At 50.4% G+C, this 17,123-nt stretch overlaps 2 protein-coding genes across 2 annotated transcripts; one reads left to right on the top strand and one right to left on the bottom strand.

Annotated features, from left to right (window-relative positions):
- Window positions 1-542: 542 nt before the first annotated feature.
- Best1 (bestrophin 1) lies at window positions 543-13,415 on the top strand. Its single transcript, XM_051192155.1, has 11 exons — window positions 543-711; window positions 5,132-5,318; window positions 6,558-6,652; window positions 6,891-7,124; window positions 7,666-7,820; window positions 8,111-8,188; window positions 8,783-8,935; window positions 9,711-9,791; window positions 10,120-10,271; window positions 12,574-12,923; window positions 13,192-13,415. The coding sequence occupies exons 2-11, from the start codon at window positions 5,167-5,169 to the stop codon at window positions 13,413-13,415; spliced, it is 1,674 nt and encodes a 557-aa protein (XP_051048112.1). The 5' UTR covers window positions 543-711; window positions 5,132-5,166.
- Window positions 13,416-14,433: 1,018 nt separating this feature from the next.
- Fth1 (ferritin heavy chain 1) lies at window positions 14,434-16,916 on the bottom strand. The gene is made up of 4 exons (XM_051193917.1): window positions 16,634-16,916; window positions 15,220-15,366; window positions 14,858-14,983; window positions 14,434-14,763 (listed from the first exon to the last, which is right to left on the bottom strand). The coding sequence occupies exons 1-4, from the start codon at window positions 16,760-16,762 to the stop codon at window positions 14,605-14,607; spliced, it is 561 nt and encodes a 186-aa protein (XP_051049874.1). The 5' UTR covers window positions 16,763-16,916; the 3' UTR covers window positions 14,434-14,604.
- Window positions 16,917-17,123: the final 207 nt, after the last annotated feature.

Raw genomic sequence — 17,123 nt, 5'->3', positions numbered from 1 at the left:
CCAGACTGTGCTGAATTCTCACCATGTGTCTCTTTTTGGGTCAGTTCGGGTCTATTCTGTACTAGCTCATTGCTATTGGCTGGATATGGCTTAGTGATGCTGGACTGACTTGTGTCCCAGCCTTTCCCTGCCTCACGTTGTCCCTGTTGTCCCCCTGAAGGGGTCAGAGGTTATGTGTCAGTGTCCCCAAGAGCTTTAGCAATCAGGTCTGCCTGGTGTCAGGGAAGAGGTGTTGGCTGTCTTTCTTCCTGTCCCTGGAGTGGCACTGTATGTCCTCTGCCTCCCTGTCCGACTGTGTTCACCCACCTCTTTCTTCTCTTGACCTCTGCCCTATTTGGTCTGTGATTGACACAGGGGAGGAGAGTGGGCTGGCAGGCACCCTATGCAGAGCCTGGAGACAGTAGCCAGGCCCACCAGGCCCACCCCAGGGCCTCCTGCCTACTGCCCTCTGCCAAGTCTGGTCCTCTTCTACCTGCCTGGCAGAGGTCAGGTCCTCTGTGATGCTCCTGTTGCCATGGTGATCCTAGATGAGAAGGCTATAATGTTCTGGGTCTGGAACCTTCACCCGTCAGCCCAGCTGTGCTCTACCTGCTCCCTGACATGGCTCTCTATCAGGGGGCTAGAGAACATGGGCTCTGCTACCATCAAAGTATTCTCTGCACAGCCCCTATTACTCAGATCTCCCTTCAACCCCAACAGAGACCCTAACAGGTAAGCCTCAGGTAGTGGGTAGCCCCCCTCCAAGGCAGAGGTCATGGTTGGGGGTTAAAAGGGCCCAGGATCCAAAGGCAAAAGACTTATGGTCCCAGGTTCTAGTCTTAGATCGTTGGTAGTGATGTGATCTTGGTCAAAAGGTCTGCCTTGAGCTCCAGTGTCCCCTGAGTGTCTTATACTCAACTGTCCCCCAGTAATGCTTCCCCCCAGTGACTGCCATGGGCTGTTCTTATGCACTGACACCTCAGCTCTGTAAACTCCTATTCCCGTCCAAGCCCCAACTCTAGTGCTCCCACTCGGAGTTTCTCTGGTCTCTTTGGCTTTGTAGCTCTCATTCTCTACTGGAAGTTTTAAAATATTTCTCTAAGCTGAGCATTGGTGGCACAGGCCTTTAATCCCAGCACTCGGGAGACAGAGGCAGGAGGATCTCTGTGAGTTCAAGGCCAGCCTGATCTACAAGCGCTACTTCCAGGACAGTCTCCAAAGCAATACAGAGAAACCCTGTCTCGAAAAACAAAACAAACAAACAAGCAAACTCTCTAGTTGTCACTCAACTCTGACTTCTTAGAGGCAGAGGTTAGAATGGGTTCTATGCTGGCGTCAGAGATGTTTTGCTGAATAACTTTCTTGTGGAATGGTCTTGGCTGAGTTGGGCACTCTCCTTGCAGGGGTCATTCTGGGCTCCCACATCCAGGTATGTCTTTGCCTTTACTGTTACCTGAGGCCTGCTTGGTTGCCGGAGACATTCTCGTGTCTGAGATCTGTGGGATACCATGTTTTATGTTGGAGTATAGAGTGGAGCGAATCCAGGAGCAGCTTGTTCACAGAGCGTCTCTGGAGACATCCTGGCACATCTGGGATGGGCAGGGAGCAGCACCAGGAGTGATCTGTAGGGATTTCTGGCCTAATAATGAGGAGCCTGGGCTTCATAGAAAAGGGAAGAAGGGATCCAACACCTCCCAGCTCTTTTAAAGGATTCAGTATCTACTGGCAATGGTCAGGGAGACAACAGAGTCTTCCAAAGCCAGCTCAGATCTTCATTGACACCTGGATAGCTGGACCAGGCTTTCCCCACAAGAACCAAGTCAATGGTGCCCTCTAGTGGAGAACATAAGGCATGCAGGAATCCATCAAAGAAAGGGTTTGCTGCCTTTTTTTTTTTTTTAAATCTAAAACAAAATGTGAGCATCACTGTTGATGTTGAACATGTTCAACTTTAAGTACATAGTATTGTGCTGTAGATGTATCTCAGTAAGAGGAGTACTTGCGCTGGATCCCCAGCACTGCACAAACTAGGTATGGTGGTTCACACAAGTAATCTTAGCTCTCAGGAAGTAGAGGCAGGACCGTTAGAAGTAAAATGCCCTCCTGGGATACATAGCAAATTCAGTTATCCTGGGCTGCATGAGAACATGCCTCAAATAAAACATGAAGACGGTAGGGGCAGTATGTATACGTGTGTGCACATACATGCATGTGGGGGCCATGGCTCTCCGCCTTGTTTGTTTGTTTATTTGTTTGTTTTTTATATAAGGTCTTACCGTGTATCTCTGGCTGTCCTGACACTCACTCTATAGACCATGCTGGCCTTGAACTCACCGAGATCACAATCTGCCTCTGCTTCCCAAGTGCTGCAATCAGAGACATAAGCCACCCCACCTGACCACCACCTTATTTTTTGAGACAGAGTCTCTTCACTGAACCTGGAGTGCATGTCGACTAGAATGGCTGGCCAGTGAGTTCCAGGTATCCTACTATCTATACCACTCAGCACCAAGGTTATAGAGGCATGTCATACCCTGCTTTTTACATGAGGGGGTACTGGAAATACCTCATGCATACATGACAAGCATCTTATTGTGTGTGTGTGTGTGTTTAAAATCACCTAGTATGTGGTAAACTCTCTTCTGAGCGTCACTATGTGTTGGGATAAAGTGGGAAAGCAAGAATCCACAGCAATTCTCAGCCTGGGCTATACATCGCAACTGCAAACCAGTGTCTGGGCCAGGCAAGTCTTCACCTGTCGGGCGGGGCACAGACACCATGCTCTGCAGATCCACCCCAGGCCTGACTTGTCTGTTATCCCTCACTCTCCGGGCACCACTTATTTTCACCCTCTTTCCGGGTGAAAGCTCGGGTTCCCATAGGTCCTGTCCCTTCTTTGATCAACTGAGGACAGGGGCATGGTGGGGAGGGAGGAGTGGCTGCTTTTCCTCCAAGGTTGTCCTGGGTCTCAGCAGACTCTCAGGATAACACCAGCTTTATTGTCCGCTGTGATTAGAAAAGTAGTCAGTCGAGGTCATGGTGAAATAGCTGTTTCCCACCACTTTCTGGACAGAGACTTATAGAGGCCAGAATCACCTGCAAGCTCAGCCTCCTTAGGGAGTGGAGTGGTGGGAGAAGGACAGAAGCAGCGAGTAGGAGGGTGGCTTCTTTTGAAGGCTCAGGGTCAAACTATAAACTGGGGCTTCCAGAAGTGTGGTTCCCAAGACCACCCAAGTCATAGACTCTTGCAGTACTTGATAAAAATGCAACATCTCCAAGGACGCAGCATCAGCCTCCTGAGAAAGAGCAGAGACGCTGCGTATTTGGTAAATGTCTTGGCAACTGTTGCAGTCAGTGAAGACCGAGAACCCGGGCTCCTTGCAGTCAGTCTGTGCTCTTCATGTGAGATGAGTTTGTTGGTAAACTCCCATCTTAGCCTGATGCTCAGAAGAACCTGGTGTGCTAAGTTCTGCCCAGCTGCTGAGATGCTACCCAGCTGCCCCGGGGGCGGGGGGGCATGGGCGTGTGCCTTTGTTTCTGTCAGGCGGTTTGGATTAGGTTTGGATTAGATAGTTTGAACAGCAAGCAGGTTGTTAGTTTTCTCCCCCCAAGTCCGGTCACCACACCAGGCCTTCCGGTCCCCCTTTCTCTTTCTCTACCTGCCGACCAATCACAGCCACCACGACCTGTGATGTCACCAGCAGCCAATCAGAGCTTCTCACCAGTCTATGTAGATTGCTGTCACTTACTGAGCTGATGAAATTCCAAAGCAACACATCCTTTTGAGATGGGAATGCTGAGGGCCAGTCAGGGCTAGCAAGTAGGTTATTAGAAGCCAGTGGGAGGTAGTTCTTTCTGGAAGGGCCCCCAGAGGCCTGGACAAGACTCCTCCTGAGCTCCTGGTACCTTAGATGAAGCTCAATCCTGCCCCCAACTTTCTCTGAAAGACCTCAGGAGTCAGGACACAGTGATGGTGGCACAGATTTCTCAATTCTAAAGTTTACAGCCATGGAAGAGGGGGTGTGAGCCCCAATTCCAGCCCTGTTCTTAGCTCAAGAGTCCCAGGAAGGAATTAGAGGGACACTGCCCAGGCGGTGCTGGCTGCTGCTCCAAGCAGATTACAGGAGGGACGGAGACAAGGGCTCCTTTGTGGGAGCTTTAGCTTAGAAAGTCAGGTGACAACTCAGCATGTACGTAGGTGGGCAGTGCCAGCCTCCAAGTATGGGCAGGGGTACCTGCTTCAGGGTCTCAGAGAATCCTGTCGACCCAGTGGCCAGATCTTTTATGGGGTTGCCTGAACTGCCGGACCCCCACCTGTGAGTAAGGGTTGCCCCCAGATGGACAGCACTGGGGCTATGCGGGCCTGAAGGGGTGGATGACGGCTTTTGTGTGTGTGGTATGATGGGCACATGTTGACAGCACATGTGAGGGAGGTGGAAAGGGGGTGTCAATCATGGCTTTAGTCAGTTTGCATTGAGCATCTGCTCCAAGAACACACTGAGAGCTTCCAGTGGGAGAAGGGAACAAACAGTAAGCAGGAGTGCCCTGTGTCGCATGACTTCCCATAGAGCCATACACCCGGTAGAAGGATCAAACAAACTGGAAAACACTGCTGCTGACAACTGAGGCATTATTTCCAGTAGGATGGCTGGGGACATTTTATCTAGATGAGCTATGGGGTTACCTCAGGAAAAGCATCCATCCCCCGAGCTGGCTACAACAGCAGGTGGAAAGGTCCTGGGGTCACCATCCAGTACCCATCAGTAGGATATTCCCTCCTGCTATGCTATGTGCTGGGGATGGGGATGGCCCTGAACAGGGCAAGCCTGGGTTCTGAGCTACTTACTCCAGTGTAGTTGAGGAAGGGGGGGAACTGGACTGAGAACTCATGATGTCTTGCTCTGAGACTGTGAACTCTGTGTGAATGCTGTTGCTGCCCTTACAGCCACCTTTGTCATTATACAAAATCAAGGGCACATAGCAATTCACAGACCTGCCCAGTGTCTAATTGTGTTCCTACTTCAACCTTCTGTGTCCCAGGCTAGAAAACAGAGGCCCTGGATAAGGCAGGACTAAACTCATATGAGTCCCAGGCCAGAACTTAGTCTTTGCTTCCTACCCATCTCCATGTCACCCTCTGCCTGCTGACCAGGACCCAAGCCCACCTACTGCTGCCAGTGACAAGCCATGACTATCACCTACACAAACAAAGTAGCCAATGCCCGTCTCGGTTCCTTCTCCTGCCTGCTCCTGTGTTGGCGAGGCAGCATCTACAAGCTGCTGTATGGGGAATTCCTCATCTTCATGTTCCTCTACTATGCCATCCGTGCAGTCTATAGGTAAGAGATTCTGGGGTAAAGGGGCAGAGCACCTGGGGGCGGGGTCTCCAAGCCTACTGGCAGAGTGGAAATGGGAGTTGGGGAGTAGTGAGGAGATGGGGAGGAGAGAGGGTCCAATGTTGCAGCCAATCCTTGGCCACTGGGGTGGAAGCTGGGGATTAAGAAGGGGAAAAAAAAAAACATAGCGCTAGGCATGTAGCTCAGAGGCTCAGAGAAATATTTGGCTGGTATATGTGTATATGTGTTATCTTGGACTTGATCCCCAACACACACACACACACACACACACACACACACACACACACACCACACCACACCACACCACACCACACAAATCAGATCAGAGGTGACTCAGGAGCATAGTCCAACTGAGACACTCAGGCTCTCATGATACAGTTTAATATGTTTATTTCAATACAATGTTTTTATGAACAATAGCATGTCAGACAGGTACATTCATAGAATATCTGATCACATTTTAAGTGAAAAAGCATGGGCCGACGAGATGGCTCAGTAAGTAGAAGTACCTGGAAGGCAAGAAGGCCTGATGGTTCAAGTTCAATCCCCAGGACCCACAAATTACAGGAGAGCACCAACTCCCATAAGTTCTCCTCTAACCCCCACACATGTGCATGGCATGTGCACACATACATTTGACCTCTCTCACAAACACAAGAAATAAACACATAAATAAGAAAATTTAAAAAGAAATCATGTCTGCTATGTATTGAAAAATATTGACTGCCTGCAATTCTGGAGTTTGTCCTAATAACAGCACATCGGTATTTAGTATTTTAAAAATTAATTGCCTGTATTTTTTAGATTTTTTAAATTTTATTTTACATGTATGAGTATTTTGCATTCATTTATGTCTGTGTACCATGGGGGGGGGGTGCCTGTGGGGGTCAGAAGAGGACATTGGATCCTCTAGAGCTGGAGTTATAGATGGTTGTGAGCTGCCATGTGGGTGCTGGGAACTGAACTCATGTTCTCTACTGGAGCAACAACTGTAAGTTTGAGGCCAGCCTTGTCTACATAGGGAGTTCTAGGACAGCCAGAGCTATATAGCAAGACATTAGTTATCTCAAAGAATTAATTAACTAGGGCTGGAGAAATGGTTCCCTGGGCCAGACCAGTGGAAAGGACAATACCAGATAGACCCGCTCTTCCCCCCAACCCCCGGCCGGGTGCAGGGACGTATTCTTAGAAACTTCCTCTCAATGCCTCACCCACTTCCAGAATGGTTCTCTCGGATGAACAGCAGCTGTTGTTTGAGAAGCTGGCTTTGTACTGCGACAACTACATTCAGCTCATCCCTATATCCTTTGTTCTGGGTGAGCGCCCCCTTGCGGTTGTTTGGGGTCCAGTGGTCGCCCCCTAGCTCCAGACACACAATGGGCAGACCTCCATCAGAGGTGGGGAGTGGGAGAAGGTGGGCCAGTGGCCCTCTAAAAAAAAGTTGAGGCGGGGCCCACATGTATCAGGAAGACGCAGAAGCCGAGGCTTCACCCGGCGCTGGTCTCTGGCCACAGCCCGGCTCCTCGCCCCTCGTCCCTCATCCCTCCTGCCCAGGTTTCTATGTGACGGTGGTGGTTACCCGCTGGTGGAATCAGTACGAGAGCTTGCCTTGGCCCGACCGCCTCATGAGCCAGGTGTCAGGCTTCGTGGAGGGCAAGGACGAGCAAGGTCGGCTGCTGAGGCGCACACTCATCCGCTATGCCATCCTGGGCCAAGTGCTCATCCTGCGCAGCATCAGCACCGCGGTCTACAAGCGTTTTCCCAGTCTTAAGCACCTGGTGCAAGCAGGTAAGCAGCTCCTGGAGTGGGCGGGGCCGCAGAGACGGAGCTGACCAGAGGCGTGGCGGGAGCTGACGCTGGGTGGAGCCAGAGCCCCCTCCCCCCCCCCCCCGGACTTGAAGAGGGTGAAATGGGGCAGGACTAATGGGGTCAGAATCAGTGCTAGAAGAGGGGCGAGGCCAGACTAAACTAAAAAGGTAGGGATTTGAGAAAGGTCAAAGCAGGGATAAGGGAAGAAGTGGGGGCTTGGGGACTGATGGGATCCGGATCTGCCTGTCCTGATCTCCAGTTTCCAGACTGGATGGCTTGACTTGGGTCCCTAGCTCTCTCTTGACTTTTCTGGAGCCTGACTCTAAAGCCCTCTACCTCTTACCTCCTGTCCCGTGTGATCCAGAGCAGCGCCTAACTGGGGCTCAGTAATTTTGTGTATTGCAACAAACATGATAAAAGCACAAAAGTCCCTAGGGGCTCAGACAGGCTGGCTGGGTTTCCTGGTGCAGGCTGCTTCTTTTGCAGGGTTACCTGTTGCCTTGTCCACTCTGCCCTGCAGGCTTTATGACCCCTGGGGAATATAAGCACTTGCAGAAGTTGGGCCTACCACACAACACATTCTGGGTGCCCTGGGTGTGGTTTGCCAACCTGTCAATGAAGGCCTATGTTGGAGGTCGAATCCGGGACACTGTCCTGCTCCAGAACCTGATAAACGTGAGCCCACAGATGGGATGCAGTGGGAAGGGTTGTGGCTTCCTTTAAAGAGAAGGCTGGAGGCTCTTCCCACAGCCTGTCCTGGTGGTGTATGCTATTTGCAAACACAATTTCATAGCCCAAGGTGGCCCCTCTCTGAGTGAGACACAGAGGGGTCTAGTGAACTGCCTATGACCACACAGCCAAGGCTATTCTATGAACACTGTTGCATTGTATCTGGGGGAGAGCTGCGGGAGGTTCTGGGGGAGCAGGTGGTGGCCAGCACCGTCTCCTTTTCCCCCACCCTCCAGGAGATGTGCACCTTGCGTACTCAGTGTGGACATCTGTATGCCTATGACTGGATCAGCATCCCACTGGTGTACACACAGGTAAGGACCAGACTGGTGAGGCTGTCCCTGAGGGAAATCGGCAGCTAGGATGATCCAGAAAGCACACTTCCCTGGAGATCTCAGCCTGAGAGTTGGGCCTGGACTTGGAAGATTCTTCCTAGTTGTGAGGTCAAAGCATCTGTGCTCCTACCTGTCCAGTGCAGCAGAGGGAGTGCAGCCGACCTGGTCTCAAAGAGGAGCAATTGGAGAGGATAGAGCTCATTGGGTAATGTTTGCCATATGCATGAATCCTGGTTTTGATCTTTGGTATTGGGTGAAACTGTCACACACCTGTATCTCTAGCACTAGGGATCTGGTGGCCAGAGGATCGGAGGTTCAAGGTCATCCTTGGCTACATAGTGAGTTTCATGCCAGCCTGGGATATATGAGACCCTGTCTCAAAAATAAAAGTAAACAACACACACACACACACACACACACACACACACGCACACACGCACAAAGAAGAAGGGCAAATAGAAACCGTGACGTGAGTGTGGAGGTTAGAGCAAGGCTTTAAACTCAAAGCCTAAGACCCAGTCCCAGGGTCTCTGCTTAGCCCTTTGCTGCCACCTGTGCCTTTTCTTCTCCCAGGTGGTGACAGTGGCAGTATACAGCTTTTTCCTCGCATGCTTGGTGGGGCGGCAGTTTTTGAATCCAGCCAAGAACTACCCAGGCCATGAGATGGACCTCGTTGTGCCTATCTTCACCATCCTGCAATTCTTATTTTACATGGGCTGGCTGAAGGTAGGCCTCGCTGAATACCACCCTCCCCCATGCTATAGGCATGGCCAGAGGGGTTATGGCCAGTAGCACCTGGGAGGAAGACAAAACAGCTAAAAAAAAAGGCCACGCACAACACACACATACACACACACACACACACACAGATAGAGATAGAGAGAGACACACAGAGAAAGACATTCTGTCTCAATATACCTTCTCCCAGCTACCTTTGTTTTTTAAAGACTCAACTAGACTATACTACTTTTATGCTTGAAATGATCTGAGACGCCTCACTAGCTATCAGGATGTCCTCTGGACCCACAAAATAGTCATACCCCTGTGGAGCTTTGCTTTAGGATTTTAGATATTAGTGTCCAGGAAACTCCCCCTCCCCCCCTTCTGGCCACTGTAATTCGGCATTAATTCTGATGCCATAAAACAACAAATGCATGCATATTGGAAGATAAGTTTCCAAAAATAAATCAATGCAACTTGAGGTTAGTTAGCTACATGGGTGGAATCAAGGTGGTGATTTGGCTGAGTGCATAGGAAGGGACAGCTGTGATCTTCAGAGGCAGGCTGGCTCATGACAGTGAGAGGGCTAGAAGAGTAGAGACCAAGTATGTGGAAACCCCGTGGAGAGGGTGCTGAGGCCCAGTATGGTGGCTTGAAGACAGTTGTTAGACAGGGAGAGCATCATGAGGGAATGGAAATGGCAGGACCCATGGCTTAGGATGGGAACCAGAATGTCAAGGTTCTCAGAACCTTCACCTCCCACCCCACCCCCACCCCCAAGGTGGCAGAGCAACTCATCAACCCCTTCGGTGAGGATGATGATGATTTTGAGACCAACTTTATCATTGACAGAAACCTGCAGGTATGGGGGGTAGGGAGAAGACTGTGTCGTGGACCCTTCTCAAACTGGATCCAAAGAGGGGACCCAGCAGTTTTTCAGGGAGACCCCCCCACAGTATATTGTCCTCCCATTTTCAACCATCAGCCCTTTCCTCAGTCAATCATTCATTCCCAGAATTCACATCTCAACTCCGGAGGCTGCAAGTAAGCATCAATTTCTTCAGTACCTCAGGTGGGGAAACTGAGGCCCAAAGAGAGCAAACTGACGTTTCCTAAGGCGTCAGGCAAGCTCATGTTCCTGTGTGGGCTGCCCATTCTATTGGATACCCCTCTCTGTCCTTGGCAACCAGGTATCCCTGTTGTCTGTGGATGAGATGCACCAGGATTTGCCTCCCCTGGAGCGTGACATGTACTGGAATGAAATAGAGCCTCAGCCGCCCTACACAGCTGCTTCGGCCCAGTCTCGTCGACCTTCCTTCTTGGGCTCCACCTTCAACATCAGGTAGGTAGTGCCAGAGAACTGGATGAGAAGATACTCAAGTGTAAGGCTTCCCTAGCAGCTTGGAACAGCTCTTACTTATATGTGATTCATGCACAGTAAGAGCTAGCTAGTGGGCAATACATTTTTTTTCCCCCTCAAGACAGGATTTCTCTCTGTAGCCATAGCTATCCTGGAACTCATTCTATAGACCAGGCTGGCCATGAACTTGCAGAGAACCACCTGCCTCTTCCTCCTAAATGCTGGGATTAAAGGCACGGGGCACCACTGCCGGCTTGGACTATGATCTTTACAGACAATTTTTTTTCCCTCCCACTAACCTTTGCTTGTTATCTGTACATTTCAGACAATTAAGCACAGGCACAAATAGGGTAATAAAGTTGCCCAGCCAAAGTTACATACATGACAAACAACACATCTGAGCTAGCTGTCTGGTTCCAGCTCCACATTCTTTTTGTTTTCAATTGGTTTTTCTTGAGATAGCCTCATACAGCCCAGGCTGGCTTCAGACTCACTGTGTTTTGGGGGATTACAGACAAGTACCACTACCCTGGCTTTTGGTGCATTGTTTTGTTTTGTTTTGAAGACATGTCTTACTATGTAGTCCAAGCTGGCTTAGAATCTCTGACTAGCCCAGGCTAGCCTTGAATTCACAATTCTCTTGACTCAGGCTCTCCAGTGCTAGGACTATAGGGAACCATTACCATTGCTTTCTGCTCTACCTTTATTATTATTAATTTTTCTTGAGACAGGATATCTCTCTTGTATAGCTCTGGCTGTCACTATAATAGACAGGCTAGCCTAGAACTCACAGAGAGCCCTCTGCCTCTGCCTCCCAAGTTCTGGAACTAAAGATGTGCTGTGTTCTACCACACCCAGCTACCTCCACACTCCTAACCCTCCACAATGCTGTGTTAGCCCCTCCACTCCAGTCTCCTCTTCCTGGTGTCTGGGCCCGGGAAGAAACAGGACTTTTCCAAGGAGAGGCTGAGTGATGATGCAGTGAGATGCTGAGACCGGCTGTATAACTCTGACCAGAAAAACTAGCCTTTGGGTGGACGTAGAAGTGTGGGCAGCCTGGGGTAGAGGAGGGACAGTAAGGGAGTCCGTGTAGGAGAGGGTCTCCCGAATAACTGTCCTACAGAGAGAAGGCCTCCTTCTGCCCACAGCGGCTATGCTTTCCTCTGTACAATCCCATTTCATCTGAACTCCTCATAGATACAGGGGGCCAAATGGGTCATCCCACACAGTCCTCTGGATGACAGCTGAGAAGGCTCTCAAGAATCTGACATGTTTGTATACTGTGCCATGCTGTTCTCCCTTTGTTCTCTTATGACCCAAAGAGTCACAGAGAACTGAAATTAAACTTAACCAGCAACATTTCGGAAGATGTTTTTGAACCTGTTTCATCTCAACACCAGCATTGAACCTGGGGTGGTGTGCCAGAGGGTAAGGGTAATGATACATAGGCCCTGCCTCCAACCCATGGCCAAAGAAAGACTGGGCAGGACACAGAACAGAGGTTGCCTTTGGCCAAGAGGTGACCTCTTTCTGGTCTTTGTGTAGGTCCTAGAGCCAGGGAGATTTTGAGTCTATGCAAGGGAGCCACCCTGGGATAAAAAGCATTTTCTTACAGGTTAAAGGTCTTGGAGCCTCAGGAAGTCTGCTGCCAGGAAGCCAAACACCTTTTGATAGATGTTGCTCCCTACTGGGAAACAAATTCAAGATTCTGCCTAGACACTGCTGGGCCTTATCTGAGCTGACTTTGCCAGGAGCAGAGGTTCCCATTGCCCAGAGAGAGATGCTTTAACAGGGTGGCTGATAAGGTGGAGCCTGTGGGGCTCAAGGAATTAATGTTGATAAAAGAAGGAAGTAACAGTGACAGACATGGCAGCATGTGCTTATAATCCCAGTGCAGCAGCAGAGACAGGGAGACCCCTAGAACTAGCCTAATTGGTGAACCTCAAGCTAATGGGAGACCCTATCCCAAAGAAGGTGGAGGACTCTCCTGAAGATGTGAATGGAGATTGTCCCCTGATCTTCACACAGGCATACACAAGTGCTCCCATTCACACATGGTTGCACACACACACACTCTGTAATACTAGGCTGGGGAGTTGGATGTTGCCAGTGAGGGAAAGAGCCTAAAGTGAACTGGACCTTGAGGGACTTCCTGGGAAATGCAGGGTCCACCAGGAGAGGTAGCAGCTGAGGCACGGAGAAGGCTGCACAGCCTCGGTCCTGGGCAGGCACTTACTCTGCCCTCTCAGTGCTCTACCGACCTGTGCACCCCGTTCCCTTCCAGCCTGGACAAAGAAGACATGGAGTTTCAACCAAATGAGGAGGATGAGGATGAGAACAGTCAAGGCGGCATCATTGGGCGCTTCTTAGGGCTGCAGTCCAACGACCACCATCCTCCTAGGACAGACTCGAAGACCAAACTATTGTGGTCCAAGAAAAACCCCTACATCGAGGGCCAGCATAAGAAATCCAGGAAGAACTCTAGGGACCAGGATGATCATGTCTGGAAACTGAAGGGTCTGGACACCTTCAGGGCCACTCCACTGTTTGAGAGACCAGGCTACCACAGTGCCCCACAGACACCCCTCAACCACACTTCCATGGCCTTCCCTCCTGAGCCTTACTTAGTCACAGGTATGGACACTAAAGACAAAACCCTAACCCCCATGACCTTTGAGACCAAGAACATTTTCTTTTAAAGGTTTGTTTTTATGTACGTTGTGTGTCGTTGTGACTATATGCCACATGTGTGCTAGTAACCCTCAGAAGTCAGATGTTTGACCCCCTGGAGTTAGAGTTCTAGGCAGCCTATGAGCTGCCAGATATGGGTGCTGGAAACCAAACTTAGGTCCTCTGGAGGAGGAAGTGCTCTTGAGTGCTGAACAGTTGGAATTGCTCCTAGGTGATGCAGGTTCCCAGGAGCACCAGGAAGCCAGTCACTTGAAGAAGAAAACTGTGGAGTTTAACTTGAACATTCCAGAGAGACCCACAGCACATCCTAGAGAACCCCATTTGGATCAGCTGCCAACCAGCATACACACTATACTGAAGGAGCATGTAGAGTCCCATCCTACCTCAGAAAACAGGTCTGTCCACTGGGACCAGCTGAATTTCCCCTGCCTGTAACCCTCTTTTCCCAAGATTCCATTATGGCTGATGGGTAGAGGAGCCTATGTCCTTACTGTAGTTGGGTGTTATTAACAGCCACCTTGGCAAGAACCATGAGGTGGGAGACCTTTGGCCCACTTGTAAGAGGCTGGCATTAGCAGGAATACTTCCAGAAAGTAACTCTGCATTAACAATGCTGAAGGGAGGGAGAGCATCTTGGGGAAGGCCAGGGGGCCAGGCTGTCTCCCCCCCCCCCCAAGAGAACTAAGACTCTAGCTAGGCTGTAGCTAAGGGACAAGCCTCACACCTCTATCATTTACATGGCAAGCACTTGCCCATAGCCCATACCCAAGCACTCCCACTTCTCAGGCCATGAGGTCTCTAGGGATACCTTGTCAGGGCTTTGGGGCCTCACTTAATGCTTCCAAAACAGCCTAAAAGCTGTCACAAGCCTACAAGTTATTTCTCTAAGTTTCTTGGACACTGTTGCTCAAATAGAAACGTTCCATGCCCACACTGCTGTCACAGGGAATCCTGCTTCCCACTTCCCCATTCTTGGGTTTCATCTGTGATGAGAACATCCACTTTTTTGTAAATGAAAACCAAAAAAGGCATCTTGCTTCTAGGGCTAGACATTAACTTTTATAGATCACCCAGGTGTTTGTTTAACAAAGCTTTAACCTTTGTCCCCATAAAATCTTAATTAAGCACCTTCCCAATTTATGCTGGGAACTTTCTCCATTTCCACAGGGATGAAGAAGGCACCTAACCTTTCCTAAGATTGATGCTTCACGGCCTGGTCCTCACCTGCACGGATGCCAGCAGGACACTGACCCAGTCAGAGGCACACCGCTGTGGACACCCTAGAGTTTGTTCCCATGACAGTCTGGCAAGTAATTCGGAACCAGGGGTGCTTAGTCCTGTCCGAACACACCTGTATCTTACTGTCTTTCCCGTACTAAGTAAGGAGTTGAATAAATACAAGTATTCTTTTAGGCATTTCAGTGACATTAATGTAACTGTGACACCTTCAATCTCAAAGACAACAACAGCTAGGTACCAAAATCTTTATTTGAAGAAATGGTACAAATTAAAGAACTTAAGCAGATGTTTTGGTGCGAGACTTATAGAAAAGGTAATGGCAGCCCAACATGCAAGCACTGCCTCATGGACCAGTGAGATCACCGTTGGCTTTGGGGAAGTCAGCTTAGCTCTCACTGTGTCCCAGGGTGTGCTTGTCAAAGAGATATTCTGCCATGCCAGATTCAGGGGCTCCCATCTTGCGCAAGTTGGTCACGTGGTCACCCAGTTCTTTGATGGACTTCACCTGCTCATTCAGGTAATGTGTCTCAATGAAGTCACACAACTAGGAAAGAGAACATGGGACAAAGTTACTGGTCAGTTCTCCCAAGCCCCAGATGATTAACCCCATTCATTCCCCCGGGGTACTCAATACTCACGTGGGGGTCATTTTTGTCAGTAGCCAGTTTGTGCAGTTCCAGTAGTGACTGATTCACACTCTTTTCCAAGTGCAGTGCACACTCCATTGCGTTCAGCCCACTCTCCCAGTCATCACGGTCTGGTTTCTGAATAGAACATTCGGGTCAGTTCATCTGCAGTCTCCACCAAACACTCCCTCAGTAAATACCTCACACCTAACCACCATGCTTTGCCTTGTTTCCTCTGACAAGTTTCCCCGTAACATGCTTGCTCACTGCTGTTTATACCAGCCTAAAAATTACAAGGGCAAAGGTCCAGTGCAGCATCATTTTCTGAGGAGGTGCTAACTGCTCACTTGTAGGGTACCCCCAGATCTGTTCACCTTGATGTCCTGCAGGAAGATTCGGCCGCCTCGCTGGTTCTGCAGCTTCATCAGTTTCTCGGCGTGTTCCCTCTCCTCATGAGACTGGTGGAGAAAGTATTTGGCAAAGTTCTTCAGAGCCACATCATCCCGGTCGAAGTAGCAAGACTGAAAGTGGAAAGGGTACACGTTACATTTCCCACAGCACAGAAGCTGGAATGTCCACTGTAGGTGGTAGGATGTTTGCTCCCCTCAGGAGGGGAGGACTTGTGGGACTTGACTTCAGGGAGTATCCTATAGTTCTGTATTAGTGCAGAGGAAAAAAATGCTAAGCCAAGGCCAAATCTTCTTGCCTGAGGGGGAGGGCGCTAGAGTACCCTGCAGTGGGAGGTCATTTTTCTTCACCTCCACCAGTCACATAAAAAAAAAAAAAAAAAAAAAAAAAAAAAAAAAAAAACACAGCTAACACACACATACAAGCTTTCCAGCTGAGCAACTGAATGATTTGAAAAATTAATGCCTCATGCCTGGTGACAACCGTACTTTTAACACAAACATATTAGGAGATCTGATTTTCAGTTTCAGGTACTCAGTGTATCTGGATGGTTCAGAGAAGAACGATGGCCAAGGTACCCAGGCTTGTTTCAAATGTACTTGGAAAGCACTTCTATTTGGATAACTTGCACAACCACAAGGCAAACACAGTGGTTCTCACTACACTGCTCCAAACCTGTTTTCCAAAAACAGATTAGTAGTGCACGGAAAACTTCCTTGCCCAGCAACTGATGGTGGGCTTTTATCTAACAACTACCTACCGCTTCTGTTAAGCCCCAACTCTCAGATGCAAAAACCGATACAACAGGGGCAAGGTCGAATAACACTGATGACTGCAGAAGGGGAGATTCCCAGAGATAATGTTTCGGTACAAGTGAGGCTCTGTGATAAGCAGAGCTGAGAGGTGGAGACGGCGGCTGAAGACGGGGTCCGGCTTAGCTCACAAGAGATAAGCCTCTGCGCCAGGCACCAACGCTGTCACTCGATACCATGACCAAGCAGACCCGCCATACTCAGAGGAATCGGAGCTGGATGCAACCGAAGCAGAAAAAGCCTGCAGGTCACGTGACCGGAAGGCAAAAAAAAAAAAAACACCCCAAAAAATTAACTGCAGGTTTGACTGGACCGGCTGACAGACCTCCAGGAACGGGGAGTCTGTGTAATGACGCGTTCGGTCTATGCAAGAGTCACCAGGGGTTAATAAGCTCAGACTTGCCATTCCAGGGCTGAGACGGAGCAAACACACTCCATTTTCCAGAAGGGCGCTGGGAGGCCTGCAGCTGGCCACGCCCCAACCCGTGCCCCGCCTGCTCCCCCCCCCCAGTGGCCCCGGGGAGGCAGCGCCCGACTCCCGCCCCGCCAAAGCCCAGGCCGCGCTCACCATAGACAGATAGACGTAGGAGGCGTACAGTTCCAGGTTGATCTGGCGGTTGATGGCAGCCTCCGAGTCCTGGTGGTAGTTCTGGCGCACTTGCGAGGGAGACGCGGTGGTCAGGGCGGTGCTGGTCATGGCGGCGGCGGGCGCGGTGGCGACGCTGGAGCGGCTGAGCGAAGAGGTTGCAAAGGGTTCTGTCCCGGAGCGGCCGGCTGGGGTCGGAGGGGTCGAGCGCCGGGTTCCGTTCAAGCACTGTTGAAGCAGGAAACCGCGGCGACTCTGGTCGAGAACGTCTGGCGAAGGTGGCCGACGGGCAGCACTTATAGCGGGAGTTCGCGTCAGGCGCGCTCTGGCCAATCAGCGCCGCGGGCCGCCGAGACCCGCCTCTTCCGGTGAGCGTGCTGCCCAGACCCGCAGGGCGCGGGCGGGGGCGATCCTGGGTGTGTGAGGCTGCGCAAGAGGCCCTGATCTTTCTGCAAGATCTGTGCCTGGCAAC

Source organism: Phodopus roborovskii, unplaced genomic scaffold (assembly GCF_943737965.1).
Source record: "Phodopus roborovskii unplaced genomic scaffold, PHOROB, whole genome shotgun sequence".
NCBI lineage: Eukaryota > Metazoa > Chordata > Mammalia > Rodentia > Cricetidae > Phodopus > Phodopus roborovskii.
This window is presented reverse-complemented; position numbering and strand designations above follow the sequence as displayed.